The sequence below is a fragment of the Pan paniscus genome, chromosome 18, assembly GCF_029289425.2.
Source record: "Pan paniscus chromosome 18, NHGRI_mPanPan1-v2.0_pri, whole genome shotgun sequence".
In the NCBI taxonomy this organism is placed as follows: Eukaryota; Metazoa; Chordata; class Mammalia; order Primates; family Hominidae; genus Pan; species Pan paniscus.
In genome coordinates this window covers 17,484,313-17,505,354 of record NC_073267.2, presented here as the reverse complement: position 1 = coordinate 17,505,354, position 21,042 = coordinate 17,484,313, and the positions used below count along the sequence as shown (strand labels likewise).

General features: G+C 44.5%; 1 protein-coding gene across 1 annotated transcript in view; it reads right to left on the bottom strand.

The window, feature by feature from the left end:
- Nucleotides 1-219: 219 nt before the first annotated feature.
- Nucleotides 220-21,042, bottom strand: part of LOC129394132 (BOS complex subunit NOMO3-like) — a 29,069-nt gene continuing 8,246 nt past the window's right edge. Inside the window, exons 4-12 of the mRNA XM_055099383.2 lie at nt 18,520-18,620; nt 16,593-16,699; nt 14,300-14,372; nt 10,698-10,850; nt 9,677-9,814; nt 9,255-9,344; nt 5,937-6,042; nt 5,608-5,753; nt 220-259 (exon numbers count right to left, since the gene is read on the bottom strand). Of these exons, the coding sequence (XP_054955358.2) occupies nt 5,743-5,753; nt 5,937-6,042; nt 9,255-9,344; nt 9,677-9,814; nt 10,698-10,850; nt 14,300-14,372; nt 16,593-16,699; nt 18,520-18,620 (779 nt within the window). The 3' untranslated portion in view covers nt 220-259; nt 5,608-5,742. The remainder of the gene's footprint in view (nt 260-5,607; nt 5,754-5,936; nt 6,043-9,254; nt 9,345-9,676; nt 9,815-10,697; nt 10,851-14,299; nt 14,373-16,592; nt 16,700-18,519; nt 18,621-21,042) is intronic.

Sequence of the window (21,042 nt, the reverse complement as noted above, 5' to 3'; positions counted from 1 at the left end):
CTCTAACCCCATTCAACCTAATAACCCTTCTAAAAATCACTGCTTTTTCTCAAAACATTTTAAATTTAAAACAATGCAACACACCTGCACTTTGTAAGTCCCTGGTTTTGCTTTAAAACAAAATGATCCATGAGCATCTGTCTCCACGGTGACCAAAGACTTGTCCTTGTCTTGAGATGACAGGACAACTTTGTATTTATTCATCTGCTTGACGGTGTCGGGGAAGCGAATGATTGATATCTGACCACAGACACTGAACCTGCAAAGAGAAGACCATTCATTCCAGCACAAGGACTCAATTATAACAGGAAAGGCTCTTATCGACCAAAAAAGATGCTGCCCTCTCCCAGCCCTTGTTCCTGAGAATAGTCTAATCTTAATGAAGAGACAGAATGCAGTCCAGATGATTCTGGTTTTAAAAAGCAACCTTCATTCTGGTTTTAAAAAGCAACCTTCAGAAGCAAGACTGGGCATCTTTCTACAGAACAGGGGCCCATAGTGGGGCTGTTTGTGTGTTCCGGGTGACATCTGGCAATCCCCCACTGCAGAGGCAATTTTAAGAAAACCTGCAGATAATAAAAACGTTTCCAGTAATTGGATCGTTGACAGCAGAGCGGCCTTGGACTGAGAATGTGGGCTAGCCCTTAAAAGCAAGAGCTCTAAGCTGCCTAAGAAACTGTGGCATTACCAGGCCATCAAATAAGTCAGGATTATCAATGACGTCTTCCTTGCTTGTGATTATATATAATACATGGATGAAAGCAAACTGGGAGATTGGAACAGAAAAGGTAATTAAGTTAAAAAATGCAAAGCTAAAATTGAACTCCTTGGGAGGTAGGAGCCACAAATGTAACTTATAACTGAAAAGCCCTATTAAGGTAATGATTCAGATTTGAGATTCTAAATAAGGAGTAAGGTGTTGCAAGGCATCCCTCGAATAACACATGAGAGGCCCCCCTACAACGACCATCATCCTTGCAGTGCTGGTCTTCATTTCTGAAGCAGCTGGTGTGTTAAAGTGTAATAGTACATCCCAGCTGGGGGTCACAGTTGTCTTTTCAACTGTTCCTTTTAAAGAATCTTCAACAATCATTTTAGATAAAAATTAGTCACTTTTGACATAAAGATAATCAAGAATGTTGGATTCTGACAATTAGGGGTACATTAAATGTTGGAACCACCACTCCGCCTCAAATAAAAAAACAGTGGAAAACACAAGGAAATGGTGGAAGATTGTGTATGTGAAATCTAGGAATCATGAAAAACACAGCCATTTCTTCAGAGTGAAGGGACTGCCCAGCCATATGAGCTCACTATCTCCAGCATGGGTCAGCAAACTACCACCCAAGGACCAAGTCAGGGCCCCCCTCCCGTTTGTGATGAACTGCAAGCCGAGAAAAAGAATTGTACACTCTTAAGTGGTTAAAGTTAAAAAAAAAAAAAAAAGAAAGATAATGTTTCACATGTAAAAATTACATGAAATGCAAACTGTGGTGTCCAAAAATGTAGTTGTGTTGCGCTCTGCCCATTCATTTACAAATTGTCTATCTCAGCTGTGGTCCTAGAGACCGTATGGCTCACGCAGCCTAAAATAGTTATTCTCTGGCTCTCCACAGAGAAAGTGTCCCAATCCCTGACCTAGCATATGCATTTTGGTTCTCACATTCCCCTACTGTGAACTTTCAGAATAAAAGGATGGGAAGCGAACACTGACACAATCATTCCCAAGGACCTGTCATATTCTCTTGATTTGTGTACCTGTCAGGGGACACATCACCTTGTCTATTTCCTATCAAATCTCTTTGCCTCCTTAAGTTGTAAATATTTGAACCATAAGATCTGTTTTAGCCCATATTCTTATTAAAAAGAAGTGCCTATTCTCCCTAAACCTCAAATCTATACTGGCTTAGTTTGGAAAAATAAACCAAAAGGGTGGTAGAAAAAGGTTTCGTTATACTGAAGCCCTTAAAAATTGATTTGTATCAATAAATTCTTTCAACAGGGTTTAAATACATATATGGACAGAAACAGGTAATATTGGTGGATATTGAGAGAAATCTATTTTCACAGTCATTTGGACAGAAGCCAAAGAGTTTGTTTTTACAATAAATTGAGTAATTTTTTTATTTTACTTTAAAGGAAGACTAGGCACCATGGCTCAGCCTGTAAGCCCAGCACTTTGGGAAGCCGAGGCGGGTGGGTCACTTGAGGTCAGGAGTTCGAGACCAGCCTAGCCAACACGGCAAAACCACATCTCTACTAAAAAATATAAAAATTAGCCTGTAATCCCAGCTACTCAGGAGGCTGGGGCAGGAGAATCACTTGAACCCGAGAGGCGGAGGCTGCAGTGAGCCGAGATGGCGCCACTGTACTCCAGCCTGGGCAACAGAGTAAGACCCTGTCTCAAAAAAAATAAAAAGGAAAAGAAATAGTAAGAAGTATCAGTGTGCTAAAAAGGCAAATGTACTACGTCGGCCAATAAAAAAAACAGATTTTCCAAAAATGTTCAACAAATGCTATTTTTCTTTCTTTGACCCAAATACTCTACTTTAAAGGAGAAAATAAATATATTTCCTCCATCTCTGTGAACAGCGCCTCCTCCATCTACCCAGTGGCTCAAATAAGAAACCTGTAACCTCAACAGCACAGGCCTGTGGGTGTGTTCTCCATGTGACCTACCAAATCCATCTACTCCTCGCTCCCTCGCCTGCCAGCCGCCTGGGCCCGGCCACTACCATATCTCCTCCAGACAACCACCACTGCCTCATATCTGGCCCCTCCATTCACACCATGGCTTTCCTCCAATCCATTCTCCACACAGCAGCCAGGAAGAAAAACAAACTTTTTAAAGTACCATGATCCCTATCGCTCCCTTGCCAACTGATAACTCTTTTTTTTTTTTGAGACGGAATCTCACCCTGTCGGCCAGGCTGGAGTGCAATGGTGCAATCTCAGCTCACTGCAACCCCTGCCTCTCGGGTTGAAGCGATTCTCCTGCTTCAGCCTCCTGAGTTGTTGGGATTACAGGCGCGCATCACCAACCTTTTGTATCTTTAGTACAGACCGGGTTTCACCATGCTGGCCAGGCTGGGCTTGAACTCCTGACCTCATGATCCGCCCACCTCAGCCTCCCAAAGTGCTGAGACCATAGGCGTGAGCCACCGTGCCCGGCCAACCAACAGACAACTCCTAACGGGTTTCCACTGCATTAGGGAGCAAAGCCCAATCCCAAAGCAAGGCTACAAGGCCCCAGAGCTCCCTGACCTCACCCACCTCCTCCAGCTGCGCAGACTGCCTTTCAGGTCCTTCCTATCCTATGCAGGCCTCTGAGCATGCTGCTTCTCTACTAGGGAAGATTTGCTTTAGCTAACTTTTAGTCTCTACTAAGGTCTCTGCAACCCAGAGAGCCTTGCAGAGCTCCCACTCTAAATTAGCTCTTCTTGCAGCACCCTGATCTCTTCCCTGCACGACACTTGCCATAATTTAGCAGCATAAATGTATTTGTCTTTTTTGTCTTTTTTTAAAATCTTGTTATCTTTTAATTTTTATCTCTTTATTTATTTATTTTTAGACCAGGTTATGAAACTAGCTACTTTTTGCATTTTTGGTAGAGATGGTGTTTTGCCAAGTTGCCCAGGCTGGTCTCAAACTCCTGGGCTCAAGCGATCCGCCCACCTCCGCCTCCCAAGGTGCTGGGATGGATTACAGGTGTGAGGCATTAAGCCTGGCCACAGATGTATTTGTCTTCAGTCTGTCTCCCTGGTAGGGTGAAAGCCCCATCTCTGGAACACTAGTTTGATTAATTATTAGGTACGAAGCATTTTTCAGTGCCTCAGCTAGAGTAATTGCACAAAGTGTTTATGGAAGGTGGGAAAGACTTCAATCCAAGAATTACTTTCTGAGGGTAATTTGCTTCCCTGTCTTCCATTCACCACTGGACTCCTTGACCTCGACCTCCATCTGTCTACAGAAAAGAGTCACTGTGGCCTCCTCAGTGATCAAGCCAGGGGACTGTGTTCACCAGGGCTCAGCTCCCTGCACCTCCCTGTTGGGCACTACCTCCTACCCCAAACTTACTTTCTTAGCTCCTATGACCTCATGCTCCCTAGGTCCCCCCTGGGCCACCTGGCACTCTGTTTTTGGCCTACTGTTCTTCTAATTCTACCTGCACATACATATTTGAGGTCCTGGCTGCCACCTGCAGCCGAATCTTCAGGATTGACCATCCATCCAAGCGCCTATTGAAGAGCTCCACCTAGTGGTCCTACAGACCAATGTGGCCAAATCTGAACCCTCATCACCTAACTGGCTTCTCTTTCTGTCCCCAGCCATCACACCTCTCAAGCTGGGCACCCTAAATATCTCACCAGTCTGTCCCTGACTTCCCTACGAGGCAAGCCCTTGTCGTCTCTGCTTTCAGACCTCCTGTGCCCAAGTCCTGTCCCCTTCAAAGCCACTCTACTCCATGCCATTGTTTTCAGAATGCCCTATTGAAAACAATGATCAAAGCTTGTTAAATTAATGCTCAAAACCACTCACGGCCCGTTGGCCCCAGTGGGAGAAAGCCCCTACGCCCCGGTGGGGTGTGAGGAGGTGCTATGGGGTTGGCCTCATCATCACCTTCACCTGCCAGTATATTCTGCTCCAGTAGCACCCAGCTTTACACCCGCAGCCACCTCATGCTGCTGTGAGACTGCCTGACTTTGCTCATGCCGCGCTTCTCCCAAGCAGACCCTGCACTCTCCTTCTAAGCTACTGTTTTGTGAGCACCTGTTATGTCTAAAGCTGTTCTGCAGGTTACATGCAGGTGGATCTGGGATCTGACTCCAAAGCCCAAGTTCTTGGCACTACACAATCTTGCTTCAGATGATGGTAAAACCACATGAATTCAACCACAAGATGTCCCTGCCTGTACTTATAGTATAATGAGTAACTACAAGCAGGAAGAACTACACCAATGACCTGAAGCATCTTCCAATAAGCTTTCTCAACCAACAATACCATCTTCCAAAAATCCTCAAAGATTAAGCAAAGAGGGGTCCTGTGAAAGATCGTGAAAGTCAGACATGAAAGATTTTTTAATTTCACAAGCCCATTTTAATTTGAAGCAAGGGACTTTTCATTAAGCATCCGACATGTCAGTACCTTCAGTTTGTAAGATTTAGAACTAATCTTTCTTGGCCGGGTGCAGTGTCTCACACCTATAATCCCAGCACTTTGGGAGGCCAAAGCAGGCAGACAGCCTGAGGTTAGGAGTTTTGAGACCAGCCTGGCCAACATAGAGTGAAACCCTGTCTCTACTAAAAAATACAAAAATTAGCTGGGTGTGGTGGGGCACACCTGTAGTCCCAGCTACTTGGGAAGCTGAGGCAGGAGAATCACTTGAACCTGGGAGGCAGAGGTTGCAGTGAGTCGAGATGGCACCACTGCACTACAGCCTGGGCAACAGGGCAAGACTCTGACTCTCAAAAAAAAAAAAAAAAAAAAAAGTACTAATGTTTCTTAAGTTCTTAAGCTCGGCAAAGACACACAGATCACAGGTCATTTTGTTCTACACTGGCTGCCAGCATATTTACTGGCGCTTCCAAATCCACACGATAAGCTTACCCTGTTGCAATAATGTCAGCCAGCTGAGGTGTGTTCGGTGCAATTTTGATGGTGACCGTTTCAAAGTAGAGGTGCTCTTTCTGAGCATGGATGGTGTATGTCCCTGTGGTTATGTTCTCAAGGCGGAATGAGCCATCAGCTTTTAACTGTAAAACAAAAACACACAAACAGAAGATAAGCCAAAAACAACAGTGTATCCTTACATGTACACCAGAATACTTGAGACCAAAAGCTGCCATGTTCTCATATAGTCATCAGTTCCTCTCCATTTCTCTCTGTGATCCAAAAACAGCGCTGGCCATCAGCCTGGGGCTGCTGTGTCAGCCCACCTTTGATTTGGTTATTCAGGGTGACTACTGCTTCTGGAACACCATCTCCTTCGGGTCCGTTCAAGACCCTCCCGGTGACGGAGAATCCCATGACGTGGAACACGGGCTAGAAAACAAAGAAGAAGAAGAAGGTGCTCGAAGGTGCTCCTGTGCCAGAGCCACAAAGCCTCCTTCTGCTGTGCCGGCCACCACCTACCATGTCTGCTCCTGCCGCCCACCTCCCAACACTCAGTGCCCCGGTCCTGTGTGCCAGCCGGGCTCCCTCTCACTTTACCCACATCTGTCTTCTCTGTTGTGTTCCCAACACACTGCTGAGCGTCAAACAACAGAAAAGTCTAGAGACTTACTTCCCTCGTTAAAAGGTCACTGACTCAAGCTTCTAGAAGCCCCCCACCCTTACCCCTGTGCCATCTCCTCCCCTCCAGATGCCCCCATTTTGGTGACCCACGTCTTCCTCCAGTCTCCCATGCACACCCCGGCATCACTTCGGATGCCCCGCCCCGCTCCTCCAGCATCGATCAGTCCTGTGGATTCCACCTCTGCAAGGTCTCACGTGCCCCCTCCTGTCTTTCCACCACGACCTGAACACAGGTCCTTATGAAATCCACCTAGGCCAGGCGCAGTGGTTCACGCCTGTAATCCCAGCACTTTGGGAGGCCGAGGCAGGCAGATCAATTGAGGTCAGGAGTCCAAGACCAGCCTGGCCAACATGGTGAAGCCCTGTCTCCACTAAAAATACAAAAATTAGCCAGATGTGGTGGCAGGCGCCTGTAATCCCAGCTACTCGGGAGGCTGAGGCAGGAGAATCGCTTCAACTCGGGATGCGGAGGTTGCAGTGAGCCAAGATAGTGCCAGCCTGTGTGAAGCAGCAAGACTCTGTCTCAAAGAAAAAAAAAGAAAAAAAAAAAAAAGAAGAAATCCACCTAGACCACCCTCCTCCACCACCATCACTGGCTCACACGTGGTCCCATGCTCCATGTGTCTGTGTCTGTGTCTGTGCCCCACTCGCCTGTGAGCAGCACACCTGTGCTTTCTCTGCAGTTACTGAGTTCCAGCCCTGATCTGTGTATCCCCAAGGTCACCACTGCTAACCTATTTTAGTATCTTCATCAAACTTACCAGTATCTGAAATGTCCTCGTTCGATTTCTTAGTTGTCTCCCTCCCACTAGCATGTTACCTCATGGAGACAGGGACTTTTTCTGTCTTAGTCACCTGGTACACAGCAGGCACTCAATAACTGACTACTGAATGAATGAATGTGTGCACGCACGTGTGCAACAGCATTTGAGATGAAGCTTTAAATAATTAAATGACTTCCTTTTTATGCAGGTAGCCCTTCTTTTTTATTTTTTTATTTTTTTTTCAGCAAATGGTTTCTTAGTGATGGTCTCACATGACAGGTAGTCCTTCTTGATCTTTCCAAAAAGACATGTTTCATTCCATGCATTACCTACTTATTAATTCACATATGTATTCAACAAATATTTTTGCTGGGCACCTACTATGTGCCAGGCACTAAATCACATGTTAGGAAAACAGTAAAGAATAAGACACGGTACCTGACCTCAGGGAACTTACAGGGCCCCATTCCCTGAAATTCCATTCATCATTTTCAAAATATGTATTTGGCTGTAATCTGGGAATAGCTGTCTCTGCTCACCTGCCCCCATCCTTCTCTGCAAGCTACGAGAAGCAAAGTAAAGGCTTCATCTTCTTACCCTTCTCTTTCCCCTCCAGTGTACAGCAGAACGGTCAAACACTCCACTGAATCTTAAAATGCAGAGTCTGCACCCCACTGTGCATATGACCTAAAAGCCCGCTTCTGCCAGTTTAAGCGATTTTAACACAGTACTTTCAAATGTAATATTAAGAGAAAATGATTAAAATATAATTGCTTTGATAACTCTAACATTGGGTAGTCCACTTAGGAGAGGCTGTTATTTTCTTTTGGGATTTGTTCTAGCTAGCCAATTTTCTACAGTAACCATTTTCTACTTCTGTAATTAAAGGAGACGTAAGTGAGATGAAAAATACATTTACCATTTATGTGAGGGTCTAGGCAGTTTATCAAGCCATGTATCACACTGCCCATTCCTACCATCACGGTCCAAGCTCTGCCAGTTCTCACCTGGTTTACGGCCATGGCATCCCAACTGGTCTCCCACTTCCACCCTGACACCCTGCAAACTCTCCTCAATGCAGCTGCCAGAAGGATCACGCCACTCCTCTGCTAGGAACCTTCCAGTGGCACCAATTCTCACCCAGAGTTATAGGGAAAGTGGCCCACCACGCCCTGCACAATCTGCCCTGTCACCTCCCTGACCCTCTTTCCGCCTCCTCCTTCCTTGCTCATTCCCTCCACTCCAGCCACCCTGGCCGCCTTGGGGTGCCCCAAACCCTTCAGCACACTCCTGCCTCAGGACCTTTGCACGTGCCATTCCCTCAGTCTTACACACTCTTCCTGCAGGAGTGAAGTATGGTTCTCTTGTTCTTTCCCTTCAGGTTGTTGCTCAAATGTCACCTTCACAGGGAGGACTTCCCAAAAACACCCTATGTACAACTGCAACCCCTGTCTCCACCCTGATACTGTACGACCTCCTTTCTTCCTTTATTTTTCTAGAGAACACTTATCACCTTCTACTGTACTTTCTAACTTATACATCTATACATGTATTGACCCTTCCTGTCATTAGAACATGAGGTCTAGCCAGGTGCGATGGCTCACACCTGTAATCCCAACACTTTGGGAAGCCGAGGCAGGCAGATCACTTGAACCCAGGAGTTAGAGAACAGCCTGGGCAACATGGTGAGACCCCATCACTAACAAAAATACAAAAATTAGCTGGGCATGGTGGCACGCGCCTGTGGTCCCAGCTACTCAACAGGCTGAGGTGGGAGGATCACTTGAGCCCTGGAGGCAATGGCTGCAGTGAGATGAGATCGTACCACTGCACTCCAGCTTGAGCCACACAGTGAGACCCTATCTTAAAAAAAAAAAAAAAAAAAAAAAAATGAGGTCCACAGGGACAAGCATTTTTGCCTCTTTTGGTCACTGCTGTATCCCCAGTCCTGGATGGTGCCTGAAACGTATGTCACTGGCAATCAATAAATATATTTCACTGAATGAGTAGATTTAACTAGGAATCCAGCTCTCTACGATAAGGACACCATGTGTAAGAATATAATACCAGATGGCATTTTTTCCAACAGCCCTTCCAGATAAAATAATTGATTTTTTTTAAAAACACGTTTGCAATACCTGTGCCTAGGGATGGGAACTCAAACACCTGTCCCTCCAGAAGACAGAAAAGCCTTACCTCGATTTTCAGGCTGTCATGCTCCACTGTGAAGTCAAGTCTGGAAGGCGCCACATCAAAGGTAATCCTCTCCCCTCGATAGAACGGAATCTGGAAGGAAGAGTCTCTTAATCACTAAGAACCACTAACATGATCAATCAGCAATATTAATAATCGATCTAGCAGCCCACAAATGACAAGGGGTTCAGACAGACCAAGAGAAACATTCATCATAACTGTTGCAGATTCAAAAAGAGGAAGCCTTGCCCTTTTTGTAGCTATTACGAAGGGGTGAGTGTCTCATCTTAAGTAAGTTACTGCTTAACAGCGTGTTCAGAGAACTGCAGGCCAACCATCTTTTCCTTTAACACCCAAACAGCATTGGCTTTTACTGTGTCATGAGAGTCCCAGACATAAACAGAACGGAAATCTGCTTCACTCACCACAGTGTAGCCCCCACTTGGCAAGGAATAGAAAGAGAACGAGCCATCTTCTCTGGAGACCGTGTAGCACAAATACACCAGACTCTCGTCTTGGGGCTGGAACCCAGGCACTGGTGAGACATTGCAGCCCAGGACATCCTATGCCAGGGGGTAAAAAAGACAAGACTTCCTTTTCCATTTACATGTTCTGAATACCATCAATTAGCCACATTATAGGAAAATATTTTTAAGTTTCACGTCAATATATGTATTTCTGAAATCTAAGACACATTAATACAGATAAAAGGAACAAAAATCTTGACATTCAAGTTGCAAAGTTAAAAACTGGCACAGTCTTCCCGGGAAAGATGACATGACTGTCCTTCCTTATGATGGGTCACCATTCTCCAAATAAGGAAACGGAGGCTCAGGAAGGTAATGTGACTGGCCCAGGGTCGCACAGCTAGGAAGAGGAATTTGTTTAAACCTGAGATTTGTTTAAACCCAGGTCTGATTTCAAAGCCTGTGTACTTTCCATCACATACCACTGCCTCCCAGTGTAGATGTGCAATGTCTTGTGAGTCAACAGAGACACATGATATTCTTGAATTTTTTTCTTTTTTTGAGACAGTCTCACTCTGTCACCCAGGCTGGAGTGCAGTGGCGTGATCTCGGCTCACTGCAACCTCCACCTCCTGGGTTCAGGCGATTCTACTGCCTCAGCCTCCCACGCAGCCGGGACTACAGGCACGTGCCAACATGCCCGGCTAATGTTTTTGTATTTTTAGTAGAGACGGGGTTTCATAATGTTGGCCAGGCTGGTCTAAAACTCCTGAGCTCAAGTGATCCACCCACCTTGGCCTCCCAAAGTGCTGGGATTGCAGGCATGAGCTACCACACCCGGCCTGAGACAGACGATATTCTTAAGTGTTAAAATGATAAATCAACTCAGACCTGCATTTCTTACAACAGTACGTTCTGGGCTATACTCCCCCACCCTCCTACCCCTCACACCATCTCTTTTGTTCTTTTCTTTGCTTACCTCTTTAGTTACTAAAGAAGAAAAGAGAAGAAACTTCACCCCTTTCATGGGCTCCCCATCACTTCGGACAGAGCCAGACACATTGTAGCCAGCAACTATGAGGGGACTGGCCGCATTGGCATTGGAGTTGGTTACACGCACTGTGGTGCTTGCCTGTAACAGAAAAAGATTTTAACCTGTAAAAAAATTAACACTTGCAAAGTGCCTAACAACATGAGGACACGCTGAAGCTAAAATATTAACTGGGAAACGTAATCTATAAAATTGCTTATTCAGTATGATCACTTCTTTTTTTGAGACGGAGTCTCAGTATGTCGCACAGGCTTGAGTGCAATGGCGCAACCTCGGCTCACTGCAACCTCTGCCTCCTGGGTTCAAGAGATTCTCCTGCCTCAGCCTCCCAAGTAGCAGGGATTACAAGCGCTCGCCACCACGCCCGGCTAATTTTTGTGTTTTTAGTAGAGACAGGGTTTCACCATGTTCGCCAGGCTGGTCTCGAACTCCTGACCTCAGGTGATCCGCCCGCCTCAGCCTCCCAAAGTGCTGGGATTACAGGTGTGAGCCACCATGCCTGGCTTATCATTATTTTTTAATGCCCAAAATGAAGTGAAAGGAAATGAGGCAAAATGTAAATAATAATGATTTTGTCTATATGGTGCTATTTTACTTGTATACTTTTCCAGCTTCCAAAATTTGTTTCCACTGCTTTATATTCCTCTATATGTTCCAATTTTTTTAATGAGCATATTTTGCCTTTTTTTCTATTTTTAATGATATATAGTGTTAACTGAAGATTAGCCTAAAGCTGCCTCCTTACATATTTTAAGTTTGGCCTAAAGGTTTCTCTGTACGTGTTGCCAAGTCTCAGCCAATTCAAGCAGCCACCCTTCAACTACTCACAGGCAGCCAACTGTTCAAACCATGTGCAAATAAGACAAACGTCCAGCTGTAACCAATCCAACTGTTTCTGTACCTCACTTCCACTTTCTGTCCGTCACTTTCTTTTTCTGTCCATAAGCCCTTTCCAATCACGCAACAGTGCCACAGTCGCTGTAAACCTATTCTGGCTCAGGGGGCTGCCCAACTGACAAATTGTTCTATGCTCAATTAAACTCTGTTTAATTTGCCTTAAGTTGTTCTTTTCACAATATGTGTATATTTTTAAACATTTTTGTTAAGGTACAATAAACACAGAGAAAAGTGTACAGATTCTAAGCACACAGCACAGGGCTTGTCACAAATTGGGCACTGGTTACCCAACAGAATAGCACCAGCAAGCCAGAAGTGCCCTCACACTTGCTTCCAGTCACTAACACCCCAGGAGGATAAATATTATCCTGACTTCTAACAACATGCTTTACTTGAAAATCCCAATCTCATATTAATAAACTCAGATTCTTCTATGCAGACAATTAACATACAATGTAAACCTTAAAATCTCTTCTATTTATAAATGTGTAAGCTCTTTCATTTCGAATAAAATTTTTTTTTTTTTTTTGAGATGGAGTCTCACTCTGTCACCCAAGCTGAAGTGCAGTGGTGCAATCTTGGCTCACTGCTACCTCCACCTCCCAGGTTCAAGCGATTCTCCTGCCTCAGCCTCCCGAGTAGCTGGGATTACAGGTGTATGCCACCATTCCTGGCTAATTTTTTTCTATTTTTAGTAGAGATGCGGTTTCACCATGTTGGCCAGGTTGGTCTCGAACTCCTGACCTCAAGTGATCCACCCACCTCAGCCTCCCAAAATGCTGGAATTACAGCATGAGCAACTGCGCCCAGCCTCGAATAAAATATTTTTAAATGTTGCTGCAGAAGAGAAAAACCCCCAAAACCAAAAGTCATAAACAGTAAGAAGAGACATCTAGGTGTGAAACTATCATCAATTGTAAGTGCGTAAAACCTACAGAGTAAAAATAATAATAAAACTTATAGAGTAGAAGCTGAAATACTGATTCCAATGCTTCTTTAGCAAAAATGAGATACAGCTTCAATACTAACACAGAAGCTAACATGTCAAGATGTCCCTTAAGTCTTATTTCAATTTGGTCTTTCACGACTATTACAGAACCTCACCTACTAGGTGGAGTTCCTTTTTTGATCTTTGACTATAAACTATTTCAGTCAAACAAAAAAAGATATGCTAAAAAACACTTACATACCTTCTAACCAGCTAAAGAAATTTAAAAAAATACAATTCAAGATGCTGGCGTACCCCGAAGTCCCCCTCCTCCCTCTTTCTCTAGAAGTCAGTATCATTTTGAACAGCGTCTGCTATTCCCATACGTGTCTTCATAATTTTTCTACATAAGACCGTATCCTCCCTGTCCCTACTAAAAATACAAAAATTAACTGGGCATGGTGGCAGGCGCCTGTAACCCCAGCTACTCAGGAGGCTGAGGCAGGAGAATCGCTTGAACCCAAGAGGCGGAGGTTGCAATGAGCCGAGAGCGCCCCACTGCACTCCAGCCTGGGCAACAAGAGCAAGACTTCATCTCAAAAAAAAGAGACTGTATCCTTAGCTAGGGGCAGTGGCACACGCCTGCAGTTCCAGATCCTTGGGAGGCCAAGGTGGAAGGATCACCTAAGGCCAGGAACCAGAGGCTGCAATGAGCCATGAATATGTCACTGTACTCTAGCCTGGGCAACAGAGCAAGACCCTGTTGCAAAAAAAAAAAAAAAAAGACTGTATCTGGCCGAGTGCACTGGTTTATACCTGTAATCCCACCACTTTGAGAGCCCGAGGCTGGTGGATCATTTGAGGCTAGGAGTTCGAGACCAGCCTGGCCAACATGGCAAAATCCCATATATACTAAAAATACAAAAATTAGCTGGGCGTGGTGGCACATCCCTGTAATTCAGCTGCTCAGGAGACTGAAGCCGGAGACTCGCTTGGACACAGAAGACCGAGGTTGCAATAAGCCAAGATCACGCCACTGCACTCCAGTCTTGACAACAGAGTGAGACTCCGTCTTTAAAAAAAAAAAAAGACTGTATCCATAAATGATTATCACAAGTATTTAAAATCATATTTCCTTCAACTCTGTTTTTAAATGTAGTTACATTGATATATGTAGCTCTGGTTCATTCATTACTGCTGACATATAGCAGCCTATTGTATGATGGAACCCCAATCCATTCTTCTCTTAAAAGGCATTTAGGTTGTTTACAATATTTTGCTATTACAAACAAAGCTGCAATAAACATTCTCATACATTCTCCTTGGTCACGCGTACCACAGTTTCTAGAATGTTTAGTATATTTACAGATTTCTGTTTCAGGCTGAAAAAAGAACAACAAATAAATCTCGTCAGGGCCTTCTGTTGTTGATTTAGTTTAAAATAGCTATAGTTAATAAAACAGATCTATTTCACAGCAGGAAGACAACACTGTCACCTAAAACTGAAACTAACACAAGCAACATCTGCTACAGTGAGGAGTTACACCTTATAAATAACTACCAAACTAAACAACAGCACCATTGGTTCTTCATCTGGTCCTGGAGAAACCATAAATTCTTTTCATATCCTAAATTGAAAAGCCCTACATCTGTCCCAAGACCAGCATATTATTGGCATGGCTATAGACGTAGCTGTCACACTCACCTCTTTCAACGCCCAGGTTGGATGAGTTGCGAGGATTTCATAATCTCCAGGCAGAACTTTAAAAAATGCAAACCTAAGACATAAAAAATAACCATTTAACTTTCTCCAAACAACCCAAGTATTTCTAATTCTATGACTAATGTTGGCAGCACAAGAAAACAATGTTGGAATTATCGCAAACTTCCATTAGCTTGTTAAATGAGCATGAATGAAATTCAATCCTTCACTGTACAAATCTGCATAAAAGAGCGCTTATTGAGCACTTACTGTGTGCCAAGAGGGGTGCTCCATGTGCTGATCGGAAAGAGGAGTGCTTACGTCTCCCTTAATCTCAAGGATTTCTGGCATAAAACCAATCCTTGTAGCACAGCAGGGACCAGTCACAGAACATTCGACTGGGTTTGACAGAGGTGACAGGCATGAACTGACAAGGAGAAGGGGACAGAAGTGTCCAAGGAAACACATGGGAAGGGAGAAGTGGGGTGAAAAAGAACAGAACAGATGCACAGGCTGAGGGGGACGCTGACCCAAGATGATGCAAATGACACAGGGCAGGGTAAACTATCACAAGCTTTGAATCCCAGAAAAAAGGCTTTAGAGAAACACAGATAAGTCATTCTGGGTTTTTGCACAAAGCAACTGAGATAAGAAACCAGCAGCTGATGAAAATTACTCTACTAGCCATAGACAGACTAACACCAGAGTGAGCCGAGCTAAAGCTGGAAATGCTGCTGCCAGTATACTAACATGTTTATCCCTTCAAATTTGTAAGGCAACTGACAAATGAGGAGGCTAAGTCCAGTGAAATGAACTAGAAAATGCATTTGATTTCTTCTTCTGTGGTATTTTATTGTATCAAATCTTGCCTGCAATAACTGGATAGGGCTTGGAAATCACATTACTACAAGTATTGGTAAGATTGAGCTTCTATTTCATTTTCATAATAGCCCAGTGCTACATGTTTCATTGTTTCAGTTAGTGCAGATGAAAGGTATTTAGAAGGCTCAAGACACTATTTTTTTCTAGTAAGGTCAACATCAAATTACTAGCCCAGAAAAAAAATGACAGCTCCATATTCCTGCTACACACCAGGGCTGGAGAGGCACCAGTCAAGCAGAAGTAAATGTTATTTCAAAAATGAAAACTAGTTTCAACAATAATAACTTTAAAATTGAATAACTTACTGACAGACTCATTATAAACTTCTATTTTGCAATTTACTCAGTTTGTATATTAACGGAGTTAGTAATGATTTGAACGCTTTCGGAATTATCAGTTTGAACTATTCTGGTATTAATCTTGGCATATCTGTTAACATTTACAACTCAACTATATACATCCATTAAATAAATGCTTTAAATCTGACTCAGCAAGGTCAGCTAGGCATCTGTTCCAACTACAAAGCAGTTTTGCTATAATAATGATAATGATTTTTTCTAATCATAACTGAGCTAACCTATTTGAGCTAATATGCCAGGCAGCTTGAAGTAATAATATTAATTTCATCTTTCCAGTACCTTAGGAGATAGGTTCCACAATTATCTTCATTTACGAAAGAGGAAACTGAGGCACAGAGGGGTTAAGGAACTTGCCCTAGGTCAACCAGCCAGCAAATGGGGGAGCTGGGATTCAAGCCCAGGCTGGCAGGCTCCAGAGCCAGGCTGAGCTGCTAAATGAAGACCCACTAAGCCCCAGGCCTTGAAGCAGGTGCTTTATGGGTATTAACTCTTTTTTTGTTTGTTTCAGACAGGGTCTTGCTCTGCTGCCGAGGCTGGAGCACAGTGGCACATGATCACGGCTCACTGCAGCCTCAACCTTCCAGGCTCAAGCAATCCTCCCACCTCAGCCTCCCGAGTAGCTGCGACCACAGGAGCATGCCACCACACCCAGCTAATTGTTTTCCCCCGTGGGACTCTACTTGATATAATTTTTAAAATTATTTGTGGAGATTGAGTCTCCCTATGTTGTCCAGGCTGGTCTCGAACTCCTGAACTCAAGTGATCCTCCCATCCTGGCCTCCCGAAGTGCTGGCATTATAGGCGCAAGCCAATATGCCTGGCCAGTATGAACTCATATTTAATCATCCCATCAGTGCTAGGCAAGATGGGTCAAATGGATTCCATTTCACATGTGGGGAACTCAGCACTCTGAGGGGCATGAACTCACCCAAAGTTAAGAGGCTGAATCAGGATCTGAACCCAGAACTCCCTGAATCCAAACTCCCAAACCCAGCTCCATGACCCCTGTCAGAGCCCGGCTCTAAGGCAACACTAAGAGACAGGACGCTACTCACTTTCCGCCAGGCTGTGTAACTGTGGACTGGATCTTTGCTTCGGTCCCAGTGTTTCTCAGAGACACCTGAACTCCCGCAGGACCCAGGGGCTGCCCTTTGCTGAGGACCTGCCATGGAGAAGAAAGTTAGGGCCCACCCAGCAAAGCACCCTCCTCTCAAAGCACTGGCAGCCCTGCTTACAACTCCCAGGTGGAGCCAGGAACCCTCTTTGGGTCAAGAATCCCATTGAAAAGATGATATAAATCATGGATATGTTTCCTGGGGATGAGGTAGGAGAGGGAACAGTAACAGTAAAATAAGACTCTATTTCAATGAATCTAAGACATCATCAGTTATAGATTCACCATTATTGGTCTGGGTGGGTGTGGTGGCTCACGCCTGTAATCCCAGCACTTTGGGAGGCTGAGGCAGGCAGACCACTTGAGGCCAGGAGTTTGAGACCAGCCTGGCCAACATGGTGAAACCCTGTCTCTACTAAAAATACAAAAATTAGCTGAACGTCACGGCACATGCTTGTAATCCCAGCTACTCCTGAGGCTGAGGCAGGAGAATCACTTGAACCCAGGAGGCGGAGGTTGCAGTAAGCTGCAATCGTGCCACTGCACTCCAGCCTGGGTGACAGAGGGAGACTCCATCTCAAAAAAAAAAAAAAAAAAAAGTAAATATACATAAAAATAAAAATATAAAAATTAGCTGGGTCAGGTGGCACACACCTGTAATCCCAGCTACTGGGGAGGCTGAGGCAGGAGAATTGCTCAAACCCAGGAGGTGGAGGTTGTGGTGAGAGAGACTGCGCTACTGCACTCCACCTTAGGCCACAGAGCGAGACTCTGTCTCAAAAAAATAAATAAATAAAAATAAAAATAAAAAAAGATTCACCATTATTTTGCAAACCATCGATAAAGAAAAAACTACCCAAGATCCCCATCTCTAACAAGAAGCCCACACATACAGCTGGGATGGCAGGGCCTCCCCCTCACCGCAAAGGTAGAGGAGAAAGAAGCCCATCATGAAGAGAAGGACAGGAAGGAAGGAAGGACAGGAAGGAAGGAAGCACATCTCAACCTCAGGCACAGGGCGGGTGGAGGAAAAACGACTCTCCCCTGAGAATCTGAATCGCGGGAGCTGGGGCACACACCCGTTAGGACTCTAAATTCACACCACCGTGGCGGTCCAAAAAAATCTCAGAACTTAAATGATGGGAATCCTCCTAGGTAAGTGTCAGAAGCAGATGCATGCTCTCTCTGGGAGAAGCTGACTTCAATTCACCCACAGGGACAGCAAGATGCCACAAGGCTTAGAGAGTGCGTCCTTCCAATTCGGCATCCCTGTAAAAGGCCATCCCTGACATAAACACTAACAGCGGCTGGGTGCACAGCGTACACCTGTAATCCCAGCACTATGGGAGGTGGAGGCAGGCAGATCACCTGAGGTCAGGAGTTTGAGACCAGCCTGGCCAACACAGCAAAAGCTCATCTCTACTGAAAATACAAAAATTAGCCAGGCATGGTGGCACACACTTGTAATCCTAGCTACTCGGGAGGGTGAAGGAGCGGGAGGGTGAGGCAGGAGAATCACTTGAACCTGGGAGGTGGAGGCTGCAGTGAGTCAAGATTGCACCACTGCACTCCAGCCTGGGCAATAGAGCAAGACCCTGTCTCAAAATAAAAAATAAAAAAATAAAAACACCAACAGCCTATGCTCTGGGAGCAGAGGGGATGACCAGCAACCTCAATCTCACTCCTAAATACACCTGCTGCGTTCTACACAGGATGAAGTACAGAGTTCACAGGCTCCCTTGCCACTTATCCATGGGTCCCCTGTGGGATCAAAGTCCCCAGGTTAAAGTATCCTGCATTTTTTTAAAAAAGGATTTAGTATACATTATAGAGTGAACAGGAAAAATAATCAAGTTCCAAAGACAAACCTTGCCATTCACAGAGAACCCAGTGAAGACAAAGTTGATGTCTCCGCCCTTTGTGCAGATGTCACTGACTCCATCCACATGGAGTTCCACGGTCGTCGGCTCTGAGGAACGAAGCAGGGGAGGAAACGGGGGCACAAGACACAAAGGCAAGCTTAGTTTTGGGGAACAGTGAACCTAAGTAGAATGTATTTTTATTATTCAGATTTCATTTCACTTTTGAACACTTAATACACTCGTGTGTTTCCAAATCCAAAGGTACAAAAAAGTATTCTGGGAAAAGTCTCCCTCTCACCCCTATCCCCCTAGCCTCCTGGTTTCCTGCCCCAGAGGGAATTCGTGTTTAGAGTATAAAATAATTTTACAACGCCTTTCAGCTAAGTTATATCTCAGAGTTCCAGTGAAAATTCAGTGAGCACCAAATAATTTTATTTCCTGAATGCTCATCACCGACCAGGCACTGAGCTGAGTGCCTTTAATCCTCACAATTATCTTAAGAGACAGGCAGTAATAGCTGCAATTTACTGAGGGGTAAATTAAGGCACAGAAAGGTTAAAGGAGCTCCCAAGATCACAGAGCTTCTGAGTGACAGAGCCCCAATTCGACCCTAAAAGTCTGGCTCTGGATCTGTTCTCTGACCAAGGACATGAGCTCAGCCATGTTAAACCAGGAACACAAACTCCAGGGCCACAGGGGCTTCATGGGTTCGAAGTAAGCGGAGCATCCTCAGGGGGACTGTGGCAAATTGAAAGGAGACAACTGCCACTCAAGTCTGCCAACCACTACCATGCTTTGCCAGAGCTTCCAACTTCTCCGAAAAACTGGAAATCTGGATTTTATATACCATCTCTTGATTTTTCAATATCAGCAATTAACTCCATTTTTTAACTGAAGAGTTCATCATAATAGGGGTTAAGGTTGAGTTTTTGAAAGGTTAGGAAGAATATGGAGTAATGAGTAGAGAAAAAAATGGAAAACCATGAGATGAGATTTTCAGTTAAGATGAATTACACACGTGCTTGCACGCATACATGCACGTGCACACACACACACACACACACACAAAGACTCCAATAAAAAATGGGCAAAAGACTTGAACAGGAATCTTACAAAAATAGCTAGCCCATGGCAAATAAACATAAACATACGAAAAAGTGTGAAACCTCATTGGCCATCAGTGGAATGTAAATCAAGGCCACAGTGAGATAATACCACACCCCTACCAGAAGGGCTAAAATTAAAAAAAACTGACGATACCAAGTGTAGGTTAGGATGTGGAGCAATGGAAACCCTTGTACACTGCTGGGAGAACACAAACTGGTGCATCCACTTTGGATGTTTGCAAACACCTAAAGCTGAGCATGTATCAGCTCTATGGCTCAGCAACTTTACTCCTGTGATATACTCAGCAAAAATGCAGACACACATGTATCAAAATATACATACAAGAATGTTCACAGGAGCACTACTCTTAGTGGCCAAAATCGGTAAGCAACTCAAATGGCCATCAACAGTAGAAGAGATCACTGATACAAAATATGAATATAAAATATAAATATAGGCCAGGCGTGGTGGCTCTTGCCTATAATCCCAACACTTTGGGAGGCCAAAGCGGGCAGATCACTTCAGGTCAGGAGTTCGAGACCAACCTGGGTCAACATGATGAAACCCCATCTCTACTAAAAATACAAAAATTAGCTGGGTGTGGTGGTGCACACCTGTAATCTCATCTACTGAGGAGGCTGAGGCACAAGAATTGCTTGAACCCAGGCAGAAGTTGCAGTGAACCGAGATCACACTCCAGCCTGGGCAGCAGAGCGAGACTCAGTCTCAAAAAAAAGAAAAAAAGAAAAGAAAATATAAATATTTTATAAAATATAAATAATTTTATATTTATGCATCAGAATTCTGAACAGCAAAGAGAATGAACTAAAGCTACAAATGATACAGATAAAGTTCATAATGTTGAGTGAAAGAAACCAGATATTAAAAAGTTCCCTGCATGATAGCATTTGTATAAAGTTCAAAACGACCAAATGGATCTCTCATTTGTAGAAGGTCAGGGTGGTGGTCACCTGGAGGGTGGGGTGGGATGGCTAATGAGCACCCAGGATGGGGACTTCTGGGGTGCTGGTGAAGTGCTATCTTATCATCTGGATGGTGGATACATGGGTGTGTTCACTTAGTGAAAATTCATCCAAGGCACTTTTCTGAAAGCATAATTCAATTAAAAAGCTTATCAACAGCACCAGTTGGGGGTAGGGTGGGGGGTGGCAAACACAACACTCCTCCAGGCCACCAATCTGGACTTCTGCTTTGGCCATGAGCAGGGCTACATTCCTCTCCAGCTTTCTGGAACGTACCAGCCAGGCACCCCCCGCCCTATCCCTGACTACAAACTGATAAAAGAGCTGCTCTCACAGAGCCAAATTAGCTGTCAGCTGCCTGAGCCTCATTTTAGCCTTGGTGATGGCAGGTGCTAAATTCTTCCTTGTCTAATGCACGAGCAAGCCTGATATCAACAAC